The sequence below is a fragment of the Staurois parvus genome, unplaced genomic scaffold (assembly GCF_062004578.1).
Source record: "Staurois parvus isolate SC_StPar_1 unplaced genomic scaffold, SC_StPar_1.0 ptg001191l, whole genome shotgun sequence".
NCBI classification, from domain to species: Eukaryota; Metazoa; Chordata; class Amphibia; order Anura; family Ranidae; genus Staurois; species Staurois parvus.
In genome coordinates, this window is record NW_028318987.1 from 219,999 (window position 1) to 245,850 (window position 25,852).

Consider the following 25,852-nt stretch of genomic DNA (forward strand, 5'->3'; position numbering starts at 1 on the left):
CTATTAACACAGTAATAGTCGTGTTTTGTTGTATTTATCAAAAAACCCAAAACATTTAATATCTTATATTTTTGTGTTTAAAATGAAAGAACATCTTTAAATGTGTAAAATGTTTGTATTCTCAGAACTGACCTGCTCCCCGAACAGCCACTATGAGCTCCTCGGAAATGGTTGCCCTTCAACTTGCTTTGGTCTGATGGCCCCACCGTCTTGTCTACCATCCTACACCGAGGGGTGCTACTGCGACAACGGCTTCCTCCTCAGTGGTGAGGACTGCGTGACGATGCCGGAATGTGGTTGCGTCTTTGAAAATACCTACTACAAAGCAGGACAAGAGTTCTACACCGACAATGTATGCCAGAAGAAGTGTACATGTGGTGCCAATGGTATAACAACCTGCCAGGACAGCCCCTGCGGAGCCAACACTGAGTGCAAAGTGGTGGATGGAGTCCTGGGATGCCATCCCAAAGAACTTGGACAGTGTGTGGCTTGGGGAGATCCACACTACATCACTCCAGATGGCCTGAACTACTCATTCCAGGGCACCAGCACCTACATACTTTTTAGGATTAAAAATCAAACCTTTGAAGTGACGGTGGAAAATGAAAAATATAACCAGGTGGCAGTAACCAAATCAGTCATGGTGAAATCTGGAAATTACGCCATTCAAATGGAGAGAGAGAGAGGAAGGAGTACAACACGGGTGAGTATAATGACTGGTCACTTGGTATGTTTCTTTGACTTACTCAACAATGATGGCTGAATTCAAGCTAGATTTCATATATATATATATATATATATATATATATATATATATATATATACATACAGTGAAGGAAATGCGTATTTGCTCCCCTGCTGATGGTGAATGTTCGCGCCTCACAAAGAAATGATCGGTCTAAAAATCGAATGTTCGGTGTATTGTAACACTGAGAGACAGAATAGCAACAACAAATTTAGCAGAAATGCGTCTAACAAATGATCTGCATGTTCATGAGGGAAAGAAGGATTTGATCCCCTTCACAAAACATGACTTAGTACTTGGTGGCAAATCCCTTGTTGGCAATCACAGAGGTCAGACGTTTCCTGGAGTTGGCCCCTTAGGTTTCGCACACATCTCAGGAAGGATTTTGGCCCACTCCTCTTGGCAGATCCTCTCCAAGTCATTAAGTAGTGACACTGTACTACTTGTGGGGGGTGATGAAGATTTTTTTTTTCTTTACACTGATTGCTTTTATACCCATAAAGGCTGTAAAGACATTCTTGCAGCCATTGAGAAATACTGTGTGAGCTGTGATTGGTCACAGCTTGTCACATGGTACAAGGCTGTTGTGAATGGCCCTGTACCATGTGACCTCTGTGATCATTCACAGATTTCAAACGTAGTAAGCAATGATGTCAGAAGTGACATCTTGTTTACTACTATTCATGTGATCACTGATTGGCCAATCAGTTATCATATGATTGGGACCTCACACAGAGGTCCCGTACATATATATATTTTTAAAAATATATTCTTCAGATTTTTTTTAACATATAAAAAAGTAATTTTAACATATATTTTTACATATACAGGTATTTGTACATGCATTCTAAAAATGTAGATTTGTATTTTTAAAGACATACAGTATATTTGAAATGTATTTTTAAAAATATTTTTCATGTATTTTGTAATAAAAACACATTTCAACATGCACTATATATATATATATATATATATATATATATATATATATATATATATTTATATATACATATATATATATATATATATATATATATATTTATATATACATATATATATATATATATTTTAAAATATATTAAATATGGCCAAAATTGTAACATTTCAAATATATGTCAGTGTATTTGGGAAGAATATTTTTAAAATATATTTCAAATATATTTGTCTTCCATGTGGGGTTTTTCCTTGCAGTTTTGAGAGATCTCAACAGCTCTGCCAGCGCTTGAGTTCAAAAGCGTTGATTTTATGGCATTGAATTGTTCAATATCCGCTTTTCTCATTTTAAAATTTTCAGATAAATGGAGAGAGATACACCCTTCCCATCCAGTCTCCCAATCGAGAGTTTTGGATAAACCGCCAAGGGAATAACATCATCGTTTGGACTAAAGAAGGGATCACAGTCCTGTATGACCAGCAGTACTTTGTTTCGGTGTGGATCCCGAGCATCTACTTTGGATTAATCGAAGGCCTCTGCGGAAATTATAACAAAAATCCCGGCGATGACTTCCGCCTTCCGGACGGCACTGCTGTCAATGACGTAGCGGTTTTCGGAGAGTCCTGGTCGATAGATAAAAAAAAGACAAACTACAGAGGATGCTCCGGGGATCAGTGTCCAAAGTGTGGTCAAGCCGACACCGCTGTGGCCAGTTCCACCACAAAATGTGGAATGATTACAGATCCTCTAAGTCCGTTCAAAGAATGCCATCGCTTAGTAAATCCAAGTCAATATTTCAAGAGCTGCGTGTTTGATGTGTGCAACGGAGGCGGTGGTCAGGAGGCTTTATGTGCCAGCATGCAAGCCTACACAGCAGCATGCCAAGAAAGGGGTGGGGATGTTGGAGCTTGGAGGAACATCGCCAACTGTCGTAAGTCCTGTTTTGCAAACCATCATAGATGTTCTCCAATTAAAACCAGTAATCTACCGATGGATAGACTTGGTGAGCTGGTTTCTAGAACCTGTTGGGCATGCTCCAGAAACCATGTACCCCCACAATAAGACCAGGCTTTGTTTCCATTTAATGTTCTGCCTGTGGGTAGGTGCAGAGTCCAGGTGCAGGGTAACAGGATTTTATTGTAGTTGAAGTTTGGCAAGTCTGAGCTAAGCTCCCAAGTCTAAGTCCCGAGTCTACTTGGGAGCTTAGCTCAGACTTGCCAAACTTCAACTGCAATAAAATCCTGTTACCCTGCGCCTGGACTCTGCGGGTGGACTCTGCACCTACCCACAGGCAGAATATTAAATGGAAACAAAGCCTGGTCTTATTGTGGGGGAACATAGTTTCTGCTCCCAAGTCTAAGTCCCAAGTCTACCTGGGAGCTTAGTTCCAGCTAAGCTCCCAGGTAGACTCTGTCTGACCCAAGAAGACTGCCAATGAGAAGGTAACCCGACCTGGAGCACTCACAGGATGTATCAGTAGCGGAAGGTCTCAGGTGTGCATGTGTCTCTAGGAAAAGAATTTGGCCTGGCCAGATGGTACCCAATGGGAAGGTAACCCGACCTGGAGCACTCACAGGATGTATCAGTAGCAGAAGGTCTCAGGTGTGCATTTGTCTCCAGGAAAAGAATTTGGCCTGTCCAGATGGTACCCAAATGGGGAGACTTTAAGGTAGGATGGCATGTCCCTGCACTTTCGCCAGTGCTCTGGAACCTCTCCCTGACGCTAAGCACTTTTTCTGAGAGACAGGAGACCTTTCCCTACTCTAGCAACAGGCAAAATAAGTGGCAGACCTGGGAGCTAAGCTCCCAAATAGACTCTGTCTTACCCAAGATGACCGCCGATGGGAAGGTAACACGACCTGGAGCACTCACAGGATGTATCAGTAGCAGAAGGTCTCAGGTGTGCATGTGTCTCGAGGAGAAGAATTCTGACTGGCCAGATGGTACCCAAATGGGAAGGTAACCCGACTTGGAGCACTCACAGGATGTATGAGTATCAGAAGGTCTCAGGTGTGCATGTGTCTCGAGGAGAAGAATTCTGACTGGCCAGATGGTACCCAAATGGGAAGGTAACCCGACTTGGAGCACTCACAGGATGTATGAGTATCAGAAGGTCTCAGGTGTGCATGTGTCTCGAGGAGAAGAATTCTGACTGGCCAGATGGTACCCAAATGGGAAGGTAACCTGACCTGGATCACTCACAGGATGTATCAGTAGCAGAAGGTCTTAGGTGTGCATGTGGAGACAGGAGAAGAATTTGGCCTGGCAAGATGGTACCCAAATGGGGAGACTTTAAGGTAGGATGGCATGTCCCTGCACTTTCACCAGTGCTCCGGAACCTCTCCCTGACGCCAAGCACTTTTTCTGAGAGACAGGAGACCTTTCCATACTCTAGCAACAGGCAAAATAAGTGCCAGGCCTGGGAGCTAAGCTCCCAAATAGACTCTGTCTTACCCAAAATGACCACCAATGGGAAGGTAACCCGACCTGGAGCACTCACAGGATGTATCAGTAGCAGAAGGTCTCAGGTGTGCATATGTCTCAAGGAGAGGAATTCGGCCTGGCCAGATGGTACCCAAATGGGGAGAGTTTTAGGTAGGTTGGCATGTCCCTGCACTTTCACTAGTGCTCTGGAACCTCTCCCTGACACTAAGCACTGTCTCTGAGAGACGGGAGACCTTTCCCTACTCTAGTAATAGGCAAAATGAGTGCCAAGCTTGGGAGCTAAGCTCTCAAGTAGACTCTGTCTGACCCAAGGTGACCGACAAATTCACAAGGGGCTCCGACATCCAATTGGATAGCTGCCTCTTGTGACCCAGGAAACCATAGAGAAACTAGGCTCTTCTTGACTTCCTCTCCCTCTGCAGTTGAGAAAATAGACTTCACCTGCCTACATGCCACTGCGGGAGGATCCTTCCATTTTGGGCCAAGCAAAGGAAGCAAACTTGGGAGCTTACCATTGAAACAAATCTACTTTTGAAATGGTTTCATTATTAAGGCCCTTACTATAGATCCCATTGATTGGATCACAGTGCAGACCCTCTCATTCTCAGCCTGGTGTACAGAAGTCAAGTTTCTTAAATAATCATAATTACAGTATTTAAACAAACAATTCATGACTTGTTTTTGCCTAGAATTCCAATTTAATCATTTTTGAATAAAACAATTTTTTTTTTATCTGAGTTCAAATAGTTTTTTTGTATTTGATACCCTGCAGCATTGTCCTGCCCAGCCAACAGCCACTATAGCCTATGTACCCAGTCTTGTGACTTCTCCTGCTACGACCTCCTGGCATCCCGCTCATGCCATACAGAGTGTTTCGAGGGATGTGAGTGCGACCCTGGCTACATCTTTGATGACGATCAGTGCGTTACCATGGACAAATGTGGCTGCATCCATAACAAAAGATATTTGCAGGTGAAAAAAAGAGAAGTGCTTTATTCTTTTGACTTAGATAGCTGAGGGTGCAAAACCATAATCTAGCATCGCCGACCTTTTTTTTCTTTTTTTTTTAGGCCGACGAAACAGTGCTAAGTGAAGACTGCAGCCAAGAGTGCACTTGTAATCCAGTCACCGGAGTGAGCTGCCGGACCCGGAGCTGTGCCGAGAATGAGATCTGTCGGATTCAGGATGGTTTGAGGTCTTGTTTCAGCAAAGGTGAGAATGGTCAGGAGAATTGGGAAGACTTTCTATTGTAGTCTTAAAATATATCAGTAATACGGTCCGTAGGGATGCAAGGGTGGCTGTGACGGGAGTGACTTTTGGGGGTGGGTGGACCCCTGTATCATCTCCCCATGTTCCTCTTATGTGTAAGGCACCCTGTGCCTGTTAGGGGTGATCTGTCCTAGTATTGTGTGCACATGTATAGGTAGGGTGTGTGGGTTGTCCATTGTTCACTGCCAGGTGGTTGTTCCATTGTTCTATTGTGTCTTGCTTGCCACTAAACTATTATGGGATGCATGTGTTCCTGTATTGTCTACTGTCAAGTGGTGTATCCCATTGTTCTATTGTGTGTCTTGGTTTGGTGGGGGGTGTTTCCGGCAGCCCTTCCCCCTTATGAGACAACCTGCTGATGTGTTTCCTGTTACTGGTTGTATTTCCCCGCCCTGTGTATATATCTTGTGTTTGTGTTAAAATAAAGCAGTCTACTTCCTGTCTTAAGAGAAGCCTGGTGCTGTCTATTTCCTGTGTGGTCAGCGGTGGGGGTCCGTGGATAGTGTTTGGACAGGGAAGCGGGAGTCTAATGGAAATACCCTAGTGCAGCTGGGGTCCGGTTCCGTTACAGTGGCCCTCCTGCATTGCCCAATTTTGGGTCTGTCTAGGTCTCATCAGAAATTGGCATCCTACCTAGTCATTTTGGCCAAACATGCTATAGCTCAAGCTTGGAGAAACCCTTCGGTTGTCTTCCAGACCTGGATGAATGCTATACTGATCAATGAACAGATGTTTAGATTCTCATTTGAGATTCCTTAAGGTTTGGGAATCTGTAGACACAACAAGAATTGAGAGAAGAGTCTTTCCATGAGGGAAATCCTCTGCTGAACTAGTGTCTCTATGTTAAGATTTCCCCTCTATTCTTGTTCTGGCAACATCTCTAAAAGTTTGGAAATTGGATATAAGTTTCACATTTTTTTTTTTGTTTTTAGATCCATGCAAATATAAAACCTGCCGCGCCAAGGAGAGCTGTAAAGTTGAGAATGATAAAGCAGTTTGTGTGCCGGATTATGATGGTCTGTGCTATGCGTTTGGGGACCCTCATTGCATCCCGTTTGATGGCAAGGAGTATGATACTCAAGGCACCTGCACCTATGTTTTAGCACAGTATGATGGCAATGATCCTGATCTGGAGCCATTCAAGGTTACCATCAAGAACGAAAACAGAGGATCCCGAGCTGTTTCTTATGTCGCAAGGGTGAACATGGTCATGTATGGTGTCAATATTACCATGCAAATTGGAGACTTTAATAAGATACGGGTAAGCTGTTCCAGTGATTTATCCTTCATTTGATATAAGAAAGACAGAAAATGATTTTTTAAAGGACTCTTTAGTCAAAATTTAGCATGGAAATCATGGTAAATAATCTGGTTTTCTGGAAACACCTAATCCCGTGTTTGTAGTTCTGGAAGTCGGGTATTCTCAACCCCAAGCACGGGTGGACTGACCATTTGGAAACTCCCGGAGGGCACGGGGTCAGTAGGGGGCCCCATGAGATGCCCCTGGTACCTTTTTCATAGGCTTTTTTGAGCTTGGGCAAGGACACAGGGGCCCCATGATCCCCTATTGCCCGGGGGCCCCATGAGTTGTCAGTCCACCCCTGACCCCAAGTATGTTTATATTTTAACATCTTTGATGTCCTCTTAGCCTGCAATTTCCAGTTGTGTGGACTGTTCTACTCAAGTAAGGCTTGAAAAGCAAAACACATGTTGGCATGGGCCTTTCATTTCATTATGATTCATTTTTAGGAGGAAAATTTCATTTTATATGAATCTCCGAATGAACATATTAACAAATGTCAACGAATCCAAAAAAAGTTATAACAAAATGAACCACTTCCAGTCCGGACACTTTCCCCCCCTTCCAGTCCAGACACTTTCCCCCCCTTCCAGTCCAGACACTTTCCTCCCCTTCCAGTCCGGACTCTTCCCCCCCCCCTTCCAGTCCAGACACTTTCACCCCCTTCCAGTCCGGACACTTTCACCCCCTTCCTGTCCGGACACTTTCACCCCCCTTCCAGTCCGGACACTTTCACCCCCTTCCAGTCCGGACACTTTCACCCCCTTCCTGTCCGGACACTTTCACCCCCTTCCAGTCCGGACACTTTCACCCCCTTCCTGTCCGGACACTTTCACCCCCTTTCCAGTCCGGACACTTTCACCCCCTTCCAGTCCGGACACTTTCACCCCCTTCCAGTCCAGACACTTTTACCCCCTTCCAGTCTTGACACTTTCCCCCCCTTCCAGTCCGGACGCTTTCACCCCCTTCCAGTCCGGACGCTTTCACCCCCTTCCTGTCCGGACACTTTCCCCCCTTCCAGTCCGGACACTTTCACCCCCTTCCTGTCCGGACACTTTCCCCCCTTCCAGTCCGGACACTTTCACCCCCTTCCAGTCCGGACACTTTCACCCCCTTCCTGTCCGGACACTTTCACCCCCTTCCAGTCCGGACACTTTCCCCCCCTTCCTGTCCGGACACTTTCCCCCCTTCCAGTCCAAACACTTTCCCCCCCTTCCAGTCCGGACACTTTCCCCCCCTTCCACTCCGGACACTTTCACCCCCTTCCAGTCCGGACACTTTCACCCCCCTTCCAGTCCGGACACTTTCCCCCCCTTCCTGTCCAGGCCAATTTTCAGCTTTCAGCGCTATCACACTTTGAATGAGCACGGTCATGCAACACTGTACCCATATGCATTTTTTTAGCATTTTTTCGAGACAGATAAAGCTTTATTTTGGTGGTATTTATTCACCGCTGGGATTTTTATTTTTTTTTGTTATATAAATTAAAATGTCCAAACATTTTGAAAAAAAGTGTTTTTCTTCTAAAATTTTGCAAATAAATAATCTTTCTTCATAAATCTTGGCCAAAATGTATTCAGTTATCTTTTTAGTAAAAAAAAAAAATAACCCAAATTAGTTTCTAACCAAAAATTATAATTTTTCTAAATTTTTTTTACACTTTTATATTATTTTTTTATATTACTATTCATGTTTTTTAATATATACATACTGTCACCCTAGCAGTACAGTGACACTGTACTACTTGTGGGGGGTGATGAAGATTTTTTTTTTCTTTACACTGATTGTTTTTACACCCATAAAGGCTGTAAAAGCAATCATTTCTCCTTTTCTCTGCATTCTTGCAGCCATTGAGAAATACTGTGTGAGCTGTGATTGGTCACAGCTTGTCACATGGTAAAAGGCTGTTGTGAATAGCCCTGTACCATGTGATCTCTGTGATCATTCACAGATTTCACACGTAGTAAGCAATAATGTCAGAAGTGACATCTTGCTTACTACTCTTCATGTGATCACTGATTGGCCAATCAGTGATCACATGATCGGGACCTCACACAGAGGTCCCGTACAATGATCTGTGTTCCACTGTGCCTGGAGATTTTCCTTCATTTCCTGTCCCATAGCCTAAACAGGAAGTGAGAAAATCTCTGTGAATTAAGGGAATCTCTTGGGGAACCCCAGGTCACTAGAACTAGTGTTCCCATTAGAAATGTTCCCCTCTATTACTTTTGTGGGGACAACCCAAAATTTGGGATTTCTTTTACTTTCGCTTTTGGTGATAATGGTAAACAGGACAAATGGAGAGGGTGACTCACCCTAATGGGGACACAGACAGCAATAAAGTCCAGTATTCTAATCCAGGGGCGGACTGATAACTCATGGGGCCCCCGGGCAATGGGGGATCATGGGGCCCCTATGTCCTTGTCCACACTCAAAAAAAGGCAATAAAAAGTACCAGGGGCATTTCATGGGGCCCCCTACTGACCCTGGGCCCTCGGGCAGTGCCCGTGTATTCGAATGGTCAGTCCGCCCCTGCTGTAAAGTGTACTGCTGCCATTGCTTGGGAACTTGCTTGACGAAGAAAAGTCACTAGGCTTTGTAGGTTCTATATAGGAATTGTTTCTGCTTAGTAGGCCAAACAAGGAAAAGGTGGTGGGGAGGCCCTGATGACTGAAGAAGCATTATGTGTTCAGAGCAAGGAAAGGAAGGCCCAGAGTAAGAAAAAAGAAGACCTGAACGAAGGGCCGGCATCAGGGGCGTATTTACCACAAGGCAAACAAGGCACTTGCCTAGGGTGGCATTTTTCAGGGGGGCAGCACCTCCCCCCAGAAGAAGGGATGGAAGAAGGGAAATGCGCACCATGGGAACCAGGTGGGATCCGAGAGAGGCTGCGGGCTGCTTGATGGTGTATTTAGAGCCTGACTCTCATTCCCAGGGATATCCGGAACAGTGAAGATGGGTGTCTTTTTCTCTATCGCCGGGGGGGTTAGTGGAAGGTTCTCACAGGTAGGGGGCAGGGGTGTTGTTGGTCAATGTCAGGATCTCTCTGTGGAAGGGGGAAGGGGGTGTGGTGTTGGCTGGTATCCATTGGGGGCAGATGATTTTTGTGTTGCCTAGGGCAGCACAAAACCTAAATACACTACTGGCCGGCATGACAGGGGTTAAAGGGGGTTGAGAGAGGCAGAGTCCCATTAGCATAATGGGGAGTCAAGACAGTTAGGGAAGGAGTGGGGGGAGCTATGAGGAGTGGTCTTACAGGGTGTAGCAGGGTTTTTTTCCAGTCTGGAGAGAGTTTTCACAGGGCAAACATCCCTCCCGCCCGCCCGCCCGTTGTTTTATGGCTTGTCTGGGTGGTGGTTGTGCCATATTGGTGCTGGGGGGATGTTTGGCGGGGTGCAAGGTCCTCGTTGGTTAAGGTGGGCACAAGAAAAGGCACCTTGTAGGAACCCGTCTGAGGTACGGCTTCCAGTTGTGCTGGTGTTGGTGGGGTGGTTTCTCCGAGTCGGTGATGTTGTGGCTGGAGGCCTAGTTAAGCAGGACGCAGGTATTCGTTTTTCTTGATGCCTATTGGGACCTTGCAGGAACGTATGTTGTAAATATTATTTATTGATGGTTTTGAAGGCCATTAACTCCATTTGTTGTCAGTGTGGTTACTTAAGTTAAGGATAGGGGGTAGGTATTGTTTGAGTGGGACTTACAAGCAGGGCCAGACTGACAACTCATGGGGCCCCTGGGCAATAGGGGATCATGGGGCCCCTGTGTTCTTGCCCAAACTCAAAAAAACCTATGAAAAAAGGTACCATGGTCATCTCAAGGGGCCCCCTACTGACCCCGTGCCCTTGGGCAGTGCCCGAGTTTCCAAATGGTCAGTCTGCCCCTGCTCACAAGCCATCTTTAGTCCTCTGCTCATGGATAGGGAAGTAGGAGAATGGGAGAAATGAGAAAGAAATGATGGAAGAAGAAATCAGAATGAAGAAAAGGAGACAAACTGGCAAGCTTTAAGGAGTAAGATGTTGGGTGTGTTGTTAGATGGACCTTTGGGACCGATGAGATAGGCAGAGCTTGCTTCTGCTGCATCCCGTCTTCTGGCTCTTTGAAGAAGTATGCATTTAGGTCAGATTTAGCACGCTAGGGATCTCAAAGTTCCTTGGAAAATAATGTTTAACCCACAGGTTATTTTTTTTTTAATCACATAATGTGTAAAACTACGTGTTTTAATTATAGGAACAAGAGTGTTGGGGTTTTCCAAGCATGCACTGTTCCTTCTTTGGACATAGTCATTTAATGGGGCAGCACAGTGGCTAAATGGTTAGTTCTTCCACCTGGCAATACTAGGGTCGCTGGTTCAAATCCCGACCACGGCACCAACTGCCTGGAGTTTGCATGCTCTCCCTGTGCCTGCATGGGTTTCCTCTGTGTACTTTGGTTTCCTCCCACTCTCCAAAGACATGTTGGTAGGTTAATTGGCTCCTGTCTAAATTGGCCCTAATATGTGTAGGCATGGATGTGAGTTAGGGACCTTAGATTGTACACTCCTTGAGGGTTAGGGACTGATGTGAATGTACAATATATATGTAAAGCGCTCCGTAAATTGACGGCAATATATAAGTACCTGAAATAAATAATAATAAATAAATAATGAATATCCTCTTCCTAGGTCAATGATGAGCTGACCAGTCTATCACTCGCTCTTGCTGACGGGAGACTGAAACTATACCAGACTGGCTTGACAGCCATGGCGGAAGCTCAGAACGGTGTGACCGTTAGTTATGACTGGAATTCTTTAGTTACCGTGACCATTCCTAGTAGTTATTTCAACGCAACTTCTGGAATGTGCGGCAACTTCAACCAGGATCCAGATGATGACCAGAGAGGTCGTAACGGGACATCAATATCTTCAACCAGAGACTGGGTAACAGAATGGAAAGAAGATGACCAAGACCCTTTCTGTTTCGATGTTTGTCCTGGCCACTGTCCAAACTGTGATGAGGAAAATAAGGCTCAGTTCGGTGGGGATGATCAATGTGGCATCCTTCTCAAAGAGGACGGCCCATTCAGAGACTGCATCCGAAAAGTCAACCCTGAAAAGCTCTATGATGCCTGTCTCTTTGATGTCTGTATGAACGATGGAGCGAAGACAATTCTGTGTCAAGATCTGGCTACCTATGCCAAGATGTGCTTAAATGGAGGTGTTAAGGTTTATGATTGGAGGACAGTTACTGATTGCCGTAAGTAGAGCTCAATTTTCTATTGCTAGAACATTATTTATTGTTATAATTATTGCAGTGTTACTTTCTCTAGTGCAGTGGTGGGCAACCTTTTTTTTCAACTGAGCCAAATCTCGCCAAAACCACGATTGAAATTTATTTTGAGAGCCACATTTTTAAAACTGAAAATACATCCCCCATATAGTAATTCATCCCCCATAATATTTCATCCCCCATAGTAATTCATCCCCCATATAGTAATTCATCCCCCATATAGTAATTCATCTCCCATATAGTAATTCATCCCCCATATAGTAATTCATCCCCCATATAGTAATTCATCCCCCATAGTAATTCATCCCCCATATAGTAATTCATCCCCCATAGTAATTCATCCCCCATATAGTAATTCATCCCCCATATAGTAATTAATCCCCCCTATAGTAATTCATCCCCCCTATAGTAATTCATCCCCCATAGTAATTCATCCCCCATATAGTAATTCATCCCCCATATAGTAATTCATCCCCCATAGTAATTCACCCCCCATAGTAATTCATCCCCCATATAGTAATTCATCCCCCATATAGTAATTAATCCCCCCTATAGTAATTCATCCCCCCTATAGTAATTCATCCCCCCTATAGTAATTCATCCCCCATAGTAATTCATCCCCCATATAGTAATTCATCCCCCATATAGTAAATCATCCCCCATATAGTAATTAATCCCCCATATAGTAATTCATCCCCCATATAGTAATTCATCCCCCATAGTAATTCATCCCCCCTATAGTAATTCATCCCCCATAGTAATTCATCCCCCATATAGTAATTCATCCCCCATAGTAATTCATCCCCCCTATAGTAATTCATCCCCCATAGTAATTCATCCCCCCTATAGTAATTCATCCCCCATAGTAATTCATCCCCCCTATAGTAATTCATCCCCTATAGTAATTCATCCCCCATAGTAATTCATCCCCCCTATAGTAATTCATCCCCCCTATAGTAATTCATCCCCCCTATAGTAATTCATTCCCCATATTGTGTCAATTCACTTACCTTTGCTCCGCGCGTTCCTCTCGCCGTGTTCCCGCACCGTTCCGGTCTTCAGGGCGGACTGTGAGAGGAGAGGAGTTCGTCACGCTGCCCCGCCTACATCCTAGCTGCCCCGCCTACATCCTGACAGCTGCAGAGTCCTGACTTTTGGGGCGGCCGCCCGAGAGGAGGGAGGGGGGCGGCCGCCCGAGAGGAGGGAGGGGAGGGGGTGGCCGCCCGAGAGGAGGGAGGGGAGCGGGCGCCCGGCACACAGAAGAGCCACATTTAAGTTTGTAAAGAGCCGCATGTGGCTCGCGAGCCGCGGCTTGCTGACCACTGCTCTAGAGTTTCTGTACAAAGTACATTAGAATAAAGCTTTTTTATGATTAACACGATTATTTTTTTATCTTTCAGCAATGGTATGTAACATTGAGAACAGCCATTACAACGCCTGCGGGAATGCCTGTCCAGCTACTTGCTCTGACAAGAACGCCCCAGCCACATGCACTAAATCCTGTGTGGAGACCTGTGAGTGTAAAGAAGGAATGGTCCTTAGCGGGGATAAGTGCGTACCTGTATCAAGCTGTGGTTGTCACCACAACGGGCGATATTATGAGCCTAACCAGTCCTGGTATAATGAAGACTGTAGCACTCTTTGCCGGTGTGAGTCTGGTCAGGGGAAGGTGGTTTGTCAACCAAACAAATGCAAAGACAGCGAGGCCTGCACAGTGGTCAATGGAATACGAGGCTGTCATCCCAAAGAGTTTTCAACCTGTACAACCCATGGAGATCCTCATCACGAGACATTTGATAGAAAGAGATTTTCATTCATGGGCGCTTGCATCTACCAGCTCGTGAATGTAACTGATCCATCCCTGACCCCCTTCTCCATCACTGTCGAAAATGAAAAGCGTGGTAACGGAGCTGTGTCCTTCACCAAAAGTGTGACCTTGCAGCTGGACAACCACATCATGACCATGAGTAGAGACCACCCGCAACAGATTATGGTATGGAATATCTATTCATTGTATAGTTTTAATTCACGGACATTTAGTGTATTGGCTAGTGGAGAAAAGAAGAATGCTTAAGGTTCTTAGTACTTTGGGGGTGTTTGTCATTTCTGGTTGTAGGTGTAGGTTGGAAGCACTGCATGCAAAAGCTGTTTTGTTTTACAATGTCGGGTACAATCTGTTATGTAGAGTGCAGTTATTGGGTAGTTCTCAAACAGGGGCGGACTGACCATTTGGAAACTCGGGCACTGCCCGAGGGCCCTGGGTCAGTAGGGGGCCCCATGAGATGCCCCTGGTACCTTTTTCATAGGCTATTTTGAGTTTGGGCAAGGACACAGGTGCCCCATGATCCCCTATTGCCCGGGGGCCCCATGAGTTGTCAGTCCGCCCCTGCTCTCAAATATTAAATCGTGCAGACTCCACCTCCGCAACATTGCCAAAATACGCACGTTCCTAACCCCAGAAACCACTAAACAGCTCATCCACTCCCTCATCATATCACGACTCGACTACTGCAACTCCCTCCTCACTGACCTGCCTCGCCGCTGGCTATCCCCGCTTCAGTCGATCCTGAATACGGCTGCCAGACTCATTCACCTTTCCAACCGCTCCATTTCCGCCACCCCCCTCTGCCAATCCCTCCACTGGCCTCCACTCAGTGTCCTCCACCCCCCTCTGCCAATCCCTCCACTGGCTTCCGATTGCGCAACGGATCAAATTCAAAATCCTAATGCTGACATACAAAGCTGTCCACCATACTGCCCCAAACTACATCACTGACCTAATATCCAAGTACCGCCCAACATGCACACTCCGCTCCTCACAAGACCTCCTTCTCTCTAGTTCCCTGGTCTCCTCCTCCCATGCCCGCCTCCAGGACTTCTCCAGGGTGTCACCCATCCTCTGGAACTCCCTGCCCCAACCCATCAGATTATCACCTACCCTCCTCTCCTTTAGGCGCACCCTGAAAACCCATCTCTTCAGGGAAGCCTACCCCACCCCCTGCTAACTTGCCGACCTTCTCCACTCTTCCTACCACTCCATCCCCCACAGCTATCTCCTCCTGTGCCACCATCCCCTCCCTCCTAGATTGTAAGCTCAAAAGAGCAGGGCCCTCGATCCCCTCATGTTTTGCATTGTATTGGTATTGTTCTGTCACATGTTCTGTCCCCCTTTGTAATGTACAGCGCTGAGCGAACTATTGGCGCTTTATAAATACTGTATAATAATAATATAATAATTAAAGAGGCACTTCAGATAAAATCAGGGAAGTGTAGAAGTAGAAGCTCCACACCAATGGTTTTGAAGTCCAAAAATGATTTACTTCATCATGAAAGTCCAGGATACTTTACAATGAAAAAAATACTTATGGGTGTAACAAAATGAGCACAACACCCCTACTTCTTTTTCAGTTCTTGATTTTTGGCATTTTTCAAGTTCCAAAGACTTATGCCAGAGTACAGTTGTGTCTGGTTGACCATTCTGCAAAAAATATAATCATTACAGTCGTTGGTGCTTGGCTGCTAGTGAGGGGAAGTGCTGCCCACATAATTCTACCAACAACAAAAGCCATTATACAACGCTCACAAACAACCACCAACAGGGGCGGACTGACATCACATGGGGCCCCCCGGGCAATAGGAGATCATGGGGCCCCTGTATCCTTGCCCAAACTCAGCCTATGAAAAAGGTACCAGGGGCATCTCATGGGGCCCCCTACTGACCCCGGGCCCTCGGGCAGTGCCCGAGTTTCCAAATGGTCAGTCCGCCTCTGACCACCAATATATCTAAATTAAGGCAGCCAACAGATTAATTGATTTTCTTTCCTTCCACAAAGGATAGATGCAAAGAAATTCGCTCGATTCCCCCATCAACACATTCAGCGCCAGGAGCTTTCCCAACTGGCAGAATCCAATGATTACTGCTAGTGGATAAAGCTCTAGGCAGAAATTGTATGCTAAGAATCCAACAGGCTGGTTGTACGCAGGCGATCGATGGATCAACTTGGGTACAATCAGTCTGCCCACAGACAGATCGAATCGATCCATCTATGGACGGCTTTAGTGTGCAAGTACTTATCTTTTCGACTCTAAAGTCACAAGCATCCCATATATAGCCTCAAGCAATATTTGTACTTGTGATAATTTTAGCACAGGAGGACACTTGGAGTAGTAGATTCAGGATATACATTATGTCTTCCATCCAAAAATGATCGGCCACTATTTAGGCTACTCCTATCTCGATCAGTGGCGTATTTAGGTTTTGTGCTGCCCTAGGCAACACAAAAATTGTCTGCCCCCCATGGACACTGACCAACACCACCCCCACTTCCCCCTCCAGCAGAGAGAGCCTGATATTGACCAACACCACCACCCCTTCCCCGGAGAGAGCCAGACATTGACCTACAACACCCCTGACCCCCACGGACACCCACAAACACCACCCCCACTTCTCCCTCCAACAGAGAGAGCCTGACATTGACTAACAACACCCCTGACCCCCACGGACACCGACAAACACCACCCCCACTTCCCCCTCCAGCAGAGAGAGCCTGACATTGACCAACAACACCCCTGACCCCCACGGACACCAACCAACACCACCCCCACTTCCCCCTGCAGTAGAGAGAGCCTGATATTGACCAACACCACCACTCCTTCCCCGGAGAGAGCCTGACATTGACCAACAACATCCCTGACCCCCATGGACACCGGCAAACAGCACCCCCACTTCCCCCTCCAGTAGAGAGAGCCTGACATTGACCAACAACACCCCTGACCCCCACGGACACCAACCAACACCACCCCCACTTCCCCCTGCAGTAGAGAGAGCCTGATATTGACCAACACCACCACTCCTTCCCCAGACAGAGCCTGACATTGACCAACAACATCCCTGACCCCCACTAACATCCACAAACACCCCCTCCACTTCCCCCTCCAGCAGAGAGAGCCTGACATTGACCAACAACACCCCTGACCCCCACGGACACCAACCAACACCACCCCCACTTCCCCATCCAGCAGAGAAAGCCTGACATTGACCAACACCACCCCCCCTTCCCCGGAGAGAGCCTGACATTGACCAACAACATCCCTGCCCCCCACCTGTGAGAGCCTTCCACTACCCCCCACCCCAGGCGATAAAGAGAAAGACAATCATCTTCACAGCTCCGGCCATCCCCTGGAACGAGTCAGGCTGTACATACACCATCAAGTTGCCCGCAGCCTCTCTCAGATCCCACCTGGTCCCCATGGCGCGCATGTCCCTTCTTCCATCCCTTCTTCTGGGGGGAGGTGCTGCCCCCTGAAAAATGCCACCCTAGGCAAGTGCCTTGTTTGCCTTGTGGTAAATACGTCATTGATCTTGATGTAACCTTTTACCGTTATCTAAAAACCTAACCCAAGCTGATCCCTTGAATGACTTGCAGACCTAAACCTATCTCCAGAACATATTTTTCAAATGTCCAACTTACACCTTTAACGTGAGCAAACCTCTAAAGGTAATAATAACCCAACCTCATAATCAAAACCCTCAAAACTGCACCTCAAACTGCAAAAACATACTATTTTTACTTTCCTAGGCCAAGTTAACAAGTATAAATGCAACCAACAATGTTCATAGCCAGTTCATGACAAGCTCTGAAAGCTAAACGTGTTAGCAGTCATGGTCACCATGTACTGTATATACGTAGTTACTGTTTGGGAAATACGGTCGGAATTGTTCAGAAATTTGACAAGAGTTTTGCTGCAGGTGTCATTTAGAAAACCTACTGGTGTTTTTTTTACTTTTTTAGAATATTGTGTAAAAACATTTTGTTCCATTTATCTGCCTTTCTACTTTGTGTTAAGCATTCATATTTAAAGTTTAGCAAGCTATAATTTGTGTTTATATGAATATTTTCTTAGGTTGATGGCATATTGAAGGACTTGCCCTATTTCCACGAGCCAACAGGAACAAGAGCCTACCACTCAGGGGCTCTTATTAACCTACAAACACGTTTTGGCATGGGTTTAAGTTATGGTAGCTGGAATTATGTACGGGTGACCTTACCAAGCACCTACAGAGGTGCAGTTAATGGTCTTTGTGGCAACAACAATGGAAATCCATCTGATGACTTTGTCCAAAGAGATGGAATAACAGCCAAAAATGCAAAGGAATTTGGAGACCACTGGAAAGTTGGAGAGTTTGCTGGGTGCAAGGATGAATGCCCTGACTGTTCACTGTGCAATGATCAACAAAGAGAGTTCTACAAGAGCAAGCAGTACTGCGGTCTTCTCATGATATCTGATGGACCATTTGGGCAATGTCATGCCTCCATTGACCCCAAACCTTTCTTCGATGACTGTGTGTTTGATGCCTGTGAATACAAAGGTCTTCAGTCTGTTATCTGTGACATCATAGCTTCCTATGTTTATGAGTGTCAAAGGAATGGATCCATGATTAAGGATTGGAGAGCACCATCTTTTTGCGGTAAGTCAGTTTATGTATATAAGAACATGGTGGTTTTATTCCTTGAGAAGGGCATGGGTCTCCAACATCTAGTGTGCTCTTCCAAGAAATGTAACTCACTCACCACTCTAACCAATAGCTGTTAAAGCATAAATCAATCTATCAGATCCTTGAACTTGGTCTTCAAGAATTGTTTTATAGTGTGCTGTGTGCTAAATCAAGAGAACGTTTTCTGTAGCTTCCTTTGCTCTGGCAGGAGGTCTGGAAAGCATTGCAGATGATGCTAACAGCCCAAAATTGCTTTATGACCTTGAGCATGGTTTTTAGAGACAGATAAGATAAAGGCATCTAGTAAAGGAACTGGAAAGATCCCAACTTTCAAAATTCTGTTGTTGTCATGCAAGGTTTTTAAACATCAACAGCATAAAAACACACACAAGAAGGCGAAAACTCCTTGTGCGTTACCACTACACAATTTATTAAATCCCCAAAGTCCATTGGATACTCACAAATGTATAAAAACATCAGGCATATAACATGGATACTTCAGTCATGGGCGGTGCACCCCATCAATGGACCATCTGATTGGAAATCTAATGCATTTCAGGAGACAAGAACCCTTCCTCCGAGCTGAATCCACTGAGTATCATGTCACCATTTATATAGTCACGGATCAAAGGCAGCCCTCCTCTCATCCAGTGGGACAGTGGACTGGGCCTAATGATGAACGCTCCCTTTCAGCTAAAGTGTGGTCCTGTCTATACCAGTCAAAGAGATGGCCAGTCTCCACACTGTCCATAGGTCACAGTACAGGTACATAAAAAAAATCATTACAAATCAGTACTGTGATGTATGGATGGTGTGGAGACTGGCCATCTCTTTGACTGGTATAGACAGGACCACACTTTAGCTGCGAGGGAGCGTTCATCATTAGGCCCAGCCCACTGTCCCACTGGATGAGAAGATGGCCGCCTCTGATCCATGACTATATAAATGGTGACATGATACTCAGTGGATTCAGCTCCGAAGAAGTTAGTTGGTATAGATAGGACTGCACTTAAGCTGCGAGGGGCGTTCACCATCAGGACCGGCCCACTAGTTTGCTGGATGGGTGGAAGACTGCCTCTGATCCGTGATTATTTAAATGGTTACATGATACTTGGTTGAGCTCTGAAGAAGGGGGCTTGTCTTCCGAAATGCGTTAGGATTTCCAATCAGATGGTCCATTGATGGGGCACACCGCCAATGACTGAAGTATCCATGTTATATGCCTGATGTTTTTATACGTTTGTGAGTATCCAATGGACTTTGGGGATTCAATAAATTGTTTGGTGGTAATCAGAGACGGACTGACCATTCGAGCACTCTGGCACTGCCCGAGTCCCCGGGGTCAGTATGGGGCCCCATGAAATGCCCCTGATACCTTTTATAGGCTTTTTTGGGTGTGCTTTGAATTGTGGGCAAGGACACAGGGGCCCCATGATCTCCTATTGCCTGGGGGCCCCATGAGTTGTCAGTCCGCCCCTGCTGGTAATGCACTATGAGTTTGGACCTTCTGTTGTATATTTTTTTTAGGTTGACTTTAGATTTTCCGATCTGTGGAGTGCTGCACCTGATGAAGTATTATGCACCTAACCACCTTTGGGAGTGCTGGAGTGTTTTTGAGGATTCAAGGGTATTTAAACAATCTTTGATCCAGGTGGAGCTCCACAGTGATTTGTCCAAGAAGAGAGCATGCTATGTGCTGCATACACATGTCTGTATTTGGCTAATTACAGATCATCTTTTATTAACACCTCACATTTTGCATTCTCAGAAATGACCTGCCCTACAAACAGTCACTATGAGCTCCTCGGAAATGGTTGCCCTGCCACCTGCTTTGGTTTGTCTGCTCCACCATCTTGTGTTCCGTCTTATACTGAAGGATGCTACTGCGACAATGGCTTCATTCACAGTGGTGGGGACTGTGTGCCATTGTCAGAATGTGGCTGTGTCTTTGAGAACACCTACTACAAAGCAGGACAAGAGTTCTACGCCGATAGTCTTTGCCAGAAGAAGTGTACATGTGGTGCCAATGGTGTAGCCACTTGCCAAGACAGCCCCTGCGGAGACAACACTGAGTGCAAAGTAGTGGATGGAGTCCTAGGATGCCACCCTAAAGAGTTTGGACAGTGTGTAGCTTGGGGAGATCCACACTACATCACTCCAGATAAGCTGTATTATTCATTCCAGGGCACCTGCACCTACATACTGTTTAGGTTGAAGAAAGATAACATTGATTTTGAAGTGACGGTGGACAATGAACCGTATCACAGTGTGGCAGTCACCAAATCGGTCATGGTGAGAATGGGAAAATACTCCATTAGCTTGGACAGAGGGAGAGCTTGGAGCACATTGGTGAGTATACCGTCTTGATTTCAAATATATGTTTTTAAATGAAACCTCTAGGAGATGCCTTACATATTACTCAGCATATTGCAAAGACATTACAGGGCATGGATACCTACCTACTCAGACTAAACGCACCCACATTTTGGAATCTTGCTTATATAATACGGTGGCATTTCAGACTTATTCCCATTAGAACATCTAGAAGATTATCACTAAGCATGATGTTGTGTGTTACCCTCAACCAGATTTCTATCAATGGAGCCTGAAGGCCCACGGTCTTTGACAACCCAACCAGGGGCGGACTGACAAAACATGGGGCCCCCAGGCAATAGGGGATTATGGGGCCCCTGTGTCCTTGCCCAAACTCAAAAAAGCCTATGAAAAAGGTTCCAGGGGCATCTCATGGGGCCCCCTACTGACCCCGGGCCCTCGGGCAGCGCCCGAGTTTTCAAATGGTCAGTCCGCCCCTGAACCCAACCAGCACCCTTCTTCTAGCATCATTTCTATTTTACAGAACATGCTATTATTTTACTTATTCCAACTCAGCTTAGAATAATGTGACCATGTCTATATAAACTCATATGACTGTATTTCATTAATGTGGGAAATATGGGTGGCCAATGAATATACAGAGAAAATCTTGCTCTATGAGGTTTGGAATAAACAGCTCAATAATATCAGGCTGTATGGGGGGCCATCTGCCTCTATAATTAAGTCCTGAAAAAGCTGAAGCACATCTGAGGAGTTCTCTACAAGTGGAGAACAGGAGCTGACGCCACCTTTTACTCACTTTATTCACAGTTATGAAACAGGGAGTTGGTGTCTGTTGGCTGCCATTTTATTGAAGTCTACTAGAGGCAGACAAGCCAATCCTTTCTGTCTTGCACAAGTCTATTCACATGCTGATCCAATTGATAAAGGTTAGAGGGGCATTCAAGTGGTACTGTTTTCATCTAGCACCCAGGTCAAAGATTCAGAACTGCGCCCCCCTCCTAATGAATGCCATAGAATGGGTGTACCACCTCATGCTCATTATTTTCCTTATTTCTCCAGCTGTCTATGGTTGGCATGGAGTGTCATGCGTGGCCAGTTGCTTGCTTTCTTTTCATAGGGATGAATGGACCTTTCCATCAGGTCCACCAGAAAAATTGACAGGTGGACCTGATTGGAACGCAAAGCCTTAGTCTTGTTGGCGATCAGAATTTTTTTCCATTATGATTTTTCCATCATGACATCGAAATGTTCTTAAAAGTTCTATGCCTTCCTGTTATTGTCTGTGCCAATGTTAAGACATCTCACCATTGGAGTGGACTCTATTCCGATCAGCTCACAGATGTCCTGCTGATCGGAGGAGAGAGAAACTGATGGCACATTTGTGTGTGCTCAGTTTCTCTGTTGTATGTGTGACTGGGCGTAAATGGACTCTACCGTCCATTTACACCCAACAATCTCCGATCTTCTCTGCCTAAATGAAAGAGGATGAAGTTCTCTTCTGTTTTTTTTTCAGCAGACCCGCTAGGACCCTGAGGTAGGTGGGTGTTTAAACGGACACAAGTCTGTTTACACCAGCCTGTTCATAAGTATGAATGGACCTTTCCATCGGGTCCACCTGAAAAATTGACAGGTGGACCTAATCGGAACGCAGAGCCTTAGTCTTTTTGGTGATCAGAATTTTTTTCCATCATGATTTTTCCATCATGACATCGAAATGTTCTTAAAAGTTCTATGCCTTCCTGTTATTGTCTGTGCCAGTGGTGAGACATCTCACCATTGGAGTGGACTCTATTCCGATCAGCTCACAGATCTCCTCCTGCTGATCGGAGTAGAGAGGAAATGATGATACGTCTGTGTCTGCTCAGTTTCTCTGTTGTATGTGTGGCTGGGAGTAAATAGACTCTACAATCCATTTACACCCAACAATCTCTGATCTTCTCTTCCTAAATGAAAGAGGATGAAGTTCTCTTCTGGGTTTTTTTAGCAGACCCGCTAGGACCCAGAGGAAGGTGGATGTAAACTGACACAAGTCCATTTACACCAGCCTGTTCATAGGGATGAATGGACCTTTCCATCAGGTCCACCTGAAAAATTGACAGGAGAACCTGATCAGAACGTAGAGCCTTAGTCTTGTTGGCGATCAGAATTTTTTTCCATCATTATTTTTCCATCATGACATGTTCTTAAAAGTTCTATGCCTTCCTGTTATTGTCTGTGCCAATGGTGAGACATCTCAACATTGGAGTGGATTCTATTCCAATCAGCTCACAGATCTCCTGCTGATCGTAGTAAAGAGGAACTGATGACACATCTGTGTCTGCCCAGTTTCTCTGTTGTATGTGTGGCTGGGAGTAAATGGACTCTACCATCCATTTACACCCAACAATCTCCGATCTTCTCTGCCTAAATGAAAGAGGATGAAGTTCTCCCCTGGTTTTTTTTTTTAGCAAACCCACTAGGACCCAGAGGTAGGTGGATGTAAACTGACACCATTTACACCAGCCAGTTCATAGGGTTGAATGGACCTTTCCATCAGGTCCACCAGAAAAATTGACAGGTGGACCTGATCGGAACGCAGAGCCTTAGTCTCGTTGGCAATCAGGATTTTTTTCCATCGTGACGTTGGATGGCTAATTCTTGCAGTTCAAGAAAAAAAATCATCAATTTCAAAAGTACCTCAGTTAAAAAACGTGAATGTATAGCATGCTCTGCTAATTTTGCAATAATTTTTTTTTTAGATCAATGGGGAGAGATACAATCTTCCTATCCGCTCTTACAGAAGAGAATTTTGGATAAACCAACAAGGCAACAACATCTTCGTTAAGACCAAACACGGGTTTACAGTCATGTTTGATCAACAGTATTTTGTTTCAGTCTGGATACCAAGCACCTACTCTAATCTCACCGAAGGGCTCTGCGGAAATTTCAACAACAAACCTCAGGATGATTTCCACCTTCCAAATGGCGAACCCGTCAGTGACGCAACAGTATTCGGCGAGTCCTGGGTGGTATCTAAGGATGGAAAAGACTGTAAAGGATGCTCTGGTGATCAGTGTCCAAAGTGTGATGAAGCCGGTACTGCTTTGGCCAAATCCCCCACTAAATGTGGATTGATTGCCGATCCTGAAGGTCCATTCAAAGACTGTCACCGCCTGATCCAACCAGATACATATGTCAACAGCTGCGTCTATGACATCTGTAATGGGCGTGGTGGTCAGGAGGCCTTGTGTGCCAATCTGCAAGCCTACACAGCATTGTGTCAAGCAAAGCAAGGCAAAGTTGAACCTTGGAGGAACCTAACAAGCTGCCGTGAGTATTTTCTTTCCCTAGAATTGAATCACTTACCAAGTTATGAAATCAATTTGACCTACAGACCATTTTTTTGGTCCAAAATGTTGTCTTGTGTTGGTTTTAGCTTGCTTTTAGAAGGTACTGTTTGAATTTTTTTTTTCACTGCTATGGGCAGGGTCAAAACAAGCCACACCCTAGGGTCCAATTTCTCCAGACTGGGGTTTGCCATTTAGTGATGTCTATTTGAAGAATTTCAGAATGCAGCTTTTGCAGTTGATGCAATCTGATTGGGGCATCCTGGTTGCTGTCTATGAAGGATTTGGACCTTTTTATGGTGGAAGAGCGTAGTGTGTACCTACAATTTACCCACTCTTGGTCTGAATACCTAGGGCCTATTCATTCAACAGTTTGCCCTGCACACCTTTTTATCTGTTCTAGTTGATACAAGGAGGGCAAGCTGACCCCTTCATCCTTTACACCCTTGCCATGTGTGGCTATGACATCCGTTCTTACTAATGGGATACTAAGACCAACTGGTCTACTGGAGATAGAAGCTAGTGCTGTACAAGACAGTTGGCCTTGGGAGTGGGGGGGGGGGGGGGCATAGGTATAAATCCATCATTGGCTAAGGGACAGTATTTTGCCTAAGTGATTATATCACATACCTGGTGTTAGAGGCCAATGGAAAGAGAGCTACCCTTGCAGCTAAGTTCCAGATTCCCCTGGATATGAGACAGTAGGAGTCAGGCCCAAAGTAGCACGGGTCGCCTGTAGGAGTGCTTGTCAGAGGTACACCCTGGAACACAGCTGATGCACTGGAATGGTGTCTGCAGAGAGGTGGCACCTGTGAGAGGTAGGCAGGCCTTCAGAGGACCACAGAGAAGTTGATTCAAAGCCAAGATCAGATGCTGGGTGGAGATTTGAGCAGACATAATCAATAGGATAGCCAGGGTCATACACAGGAGAGGAAGTGAGAATATCCGTTAGCCAAACTGGGTCAGATCAGGAGAGCAGGTGAGAATATCCATTAGCCAAGCCGGGGTCAGATCAAAAGAGCAGGTGAGAATATCCATTAGCCAAGCTGGGGTCAGATCAGGAGAGCAGGTGAGAACATCTATTAGCCAAGCCTGAATCAGGTCAGGGGCGCAGGTGAGAATATCCGTTAGCCAAGCCGGGGTCAGATCAAAAGAGCAGGTGAGAATATCCATTAGCCAAGCCGGGGTCAGATCAGGAGAGCAGGTGAGAACATCTATTAGCCAAGCCTGAATCAGGTCAGGGGCGCAGGTGAGAATATCCGTTAGCCAAGCCGGGGTCAGATCAGGAGAGCAGATGAGAATATCCATTAGCCAAGCCTGAATCAGGTCAGGGGCGCATGTGAGAATATCCGTTAGCCAAGCCGGGGTCAGATCAGGAGAGCAGATGAGAATATCCATTAGCCAAGCCGGGGTCAGATCAGGAGAGCAGGTGAGAATATCCGTTGGCCAAGCCGGGGTCAGATCAGGAGAGCAGGTGAGAATATCCGTTAGATCAGGATTCAGGCAGAGAAGACAGGTCCAGGAACAAGCCGAATCGGTAACAGCAGATCACAGTAGCAAGGGAACACAGACAAAGGTACTGGGGAGCCAGAGATCAACCAGCAATTTGAGGGAGTGATGGGCTTCCTTATAAAGGTCATCTGGTGCCAAACTAGGCTAATGCATGCGTAACTATGCGCCAGTGCGCATGCGTGTTCCAACTCGCGCCAATGCGCATAGATTTTCTCCAGTGTGCATTT

The 25,852-nt window shown here is 45.7% G+C and overlaps 1 protein-coding gene across 1 annotated transcript in view; it reads left to right on the top strand.

The window, feature by feature from the left end:
- The window catches only part of LOC149438472 (IgGFc-binding protein-like), a 99,704-nt gene that overhangs the window by 39,644 nt on the left and 34,208 nt on the right, over window positions 1-25,852 (top strand). Inside the window, exons 16-25 of the mRNA XM_089659804.1 lie at window positions 126-703; window positions 2,040-2,610; window positions 4,897-5,096; window positions 5,195-5,336; window positions 6,326-6,654; window positions 11,351-11,921; window positions 13,355-13,947; window positions 17,859-18,423; window positions 20,219-20,799; window positions 23,526-24,096. Coding sequence (XP_089515930.1) covers window positions 126-703; window positions 2,040-2,610; window positions 4,897-5,096; window positions 5,195-5,336; window positions 6,326-6,654; window positions 11,351-11,921; window positions 13,355-13,947; window positions 17,859-18,423; window positions 20,219-20,799; window positions 23,526-24,096 — 4,701 coding nt within the window. The remainder of the gene's footprint in view (window positions 1-125; window positions 704-2,039; window positions 2,611-4,896; window positions 5,097-5,194; window positions 5,337-6,325; window positions 6,655-11,350; window positions 11,922-13,354; window positions 13,948-17,858; window positions 18,424-20,218; window positions 20,800-23,525; window positions 24,097-25,852) is intronic.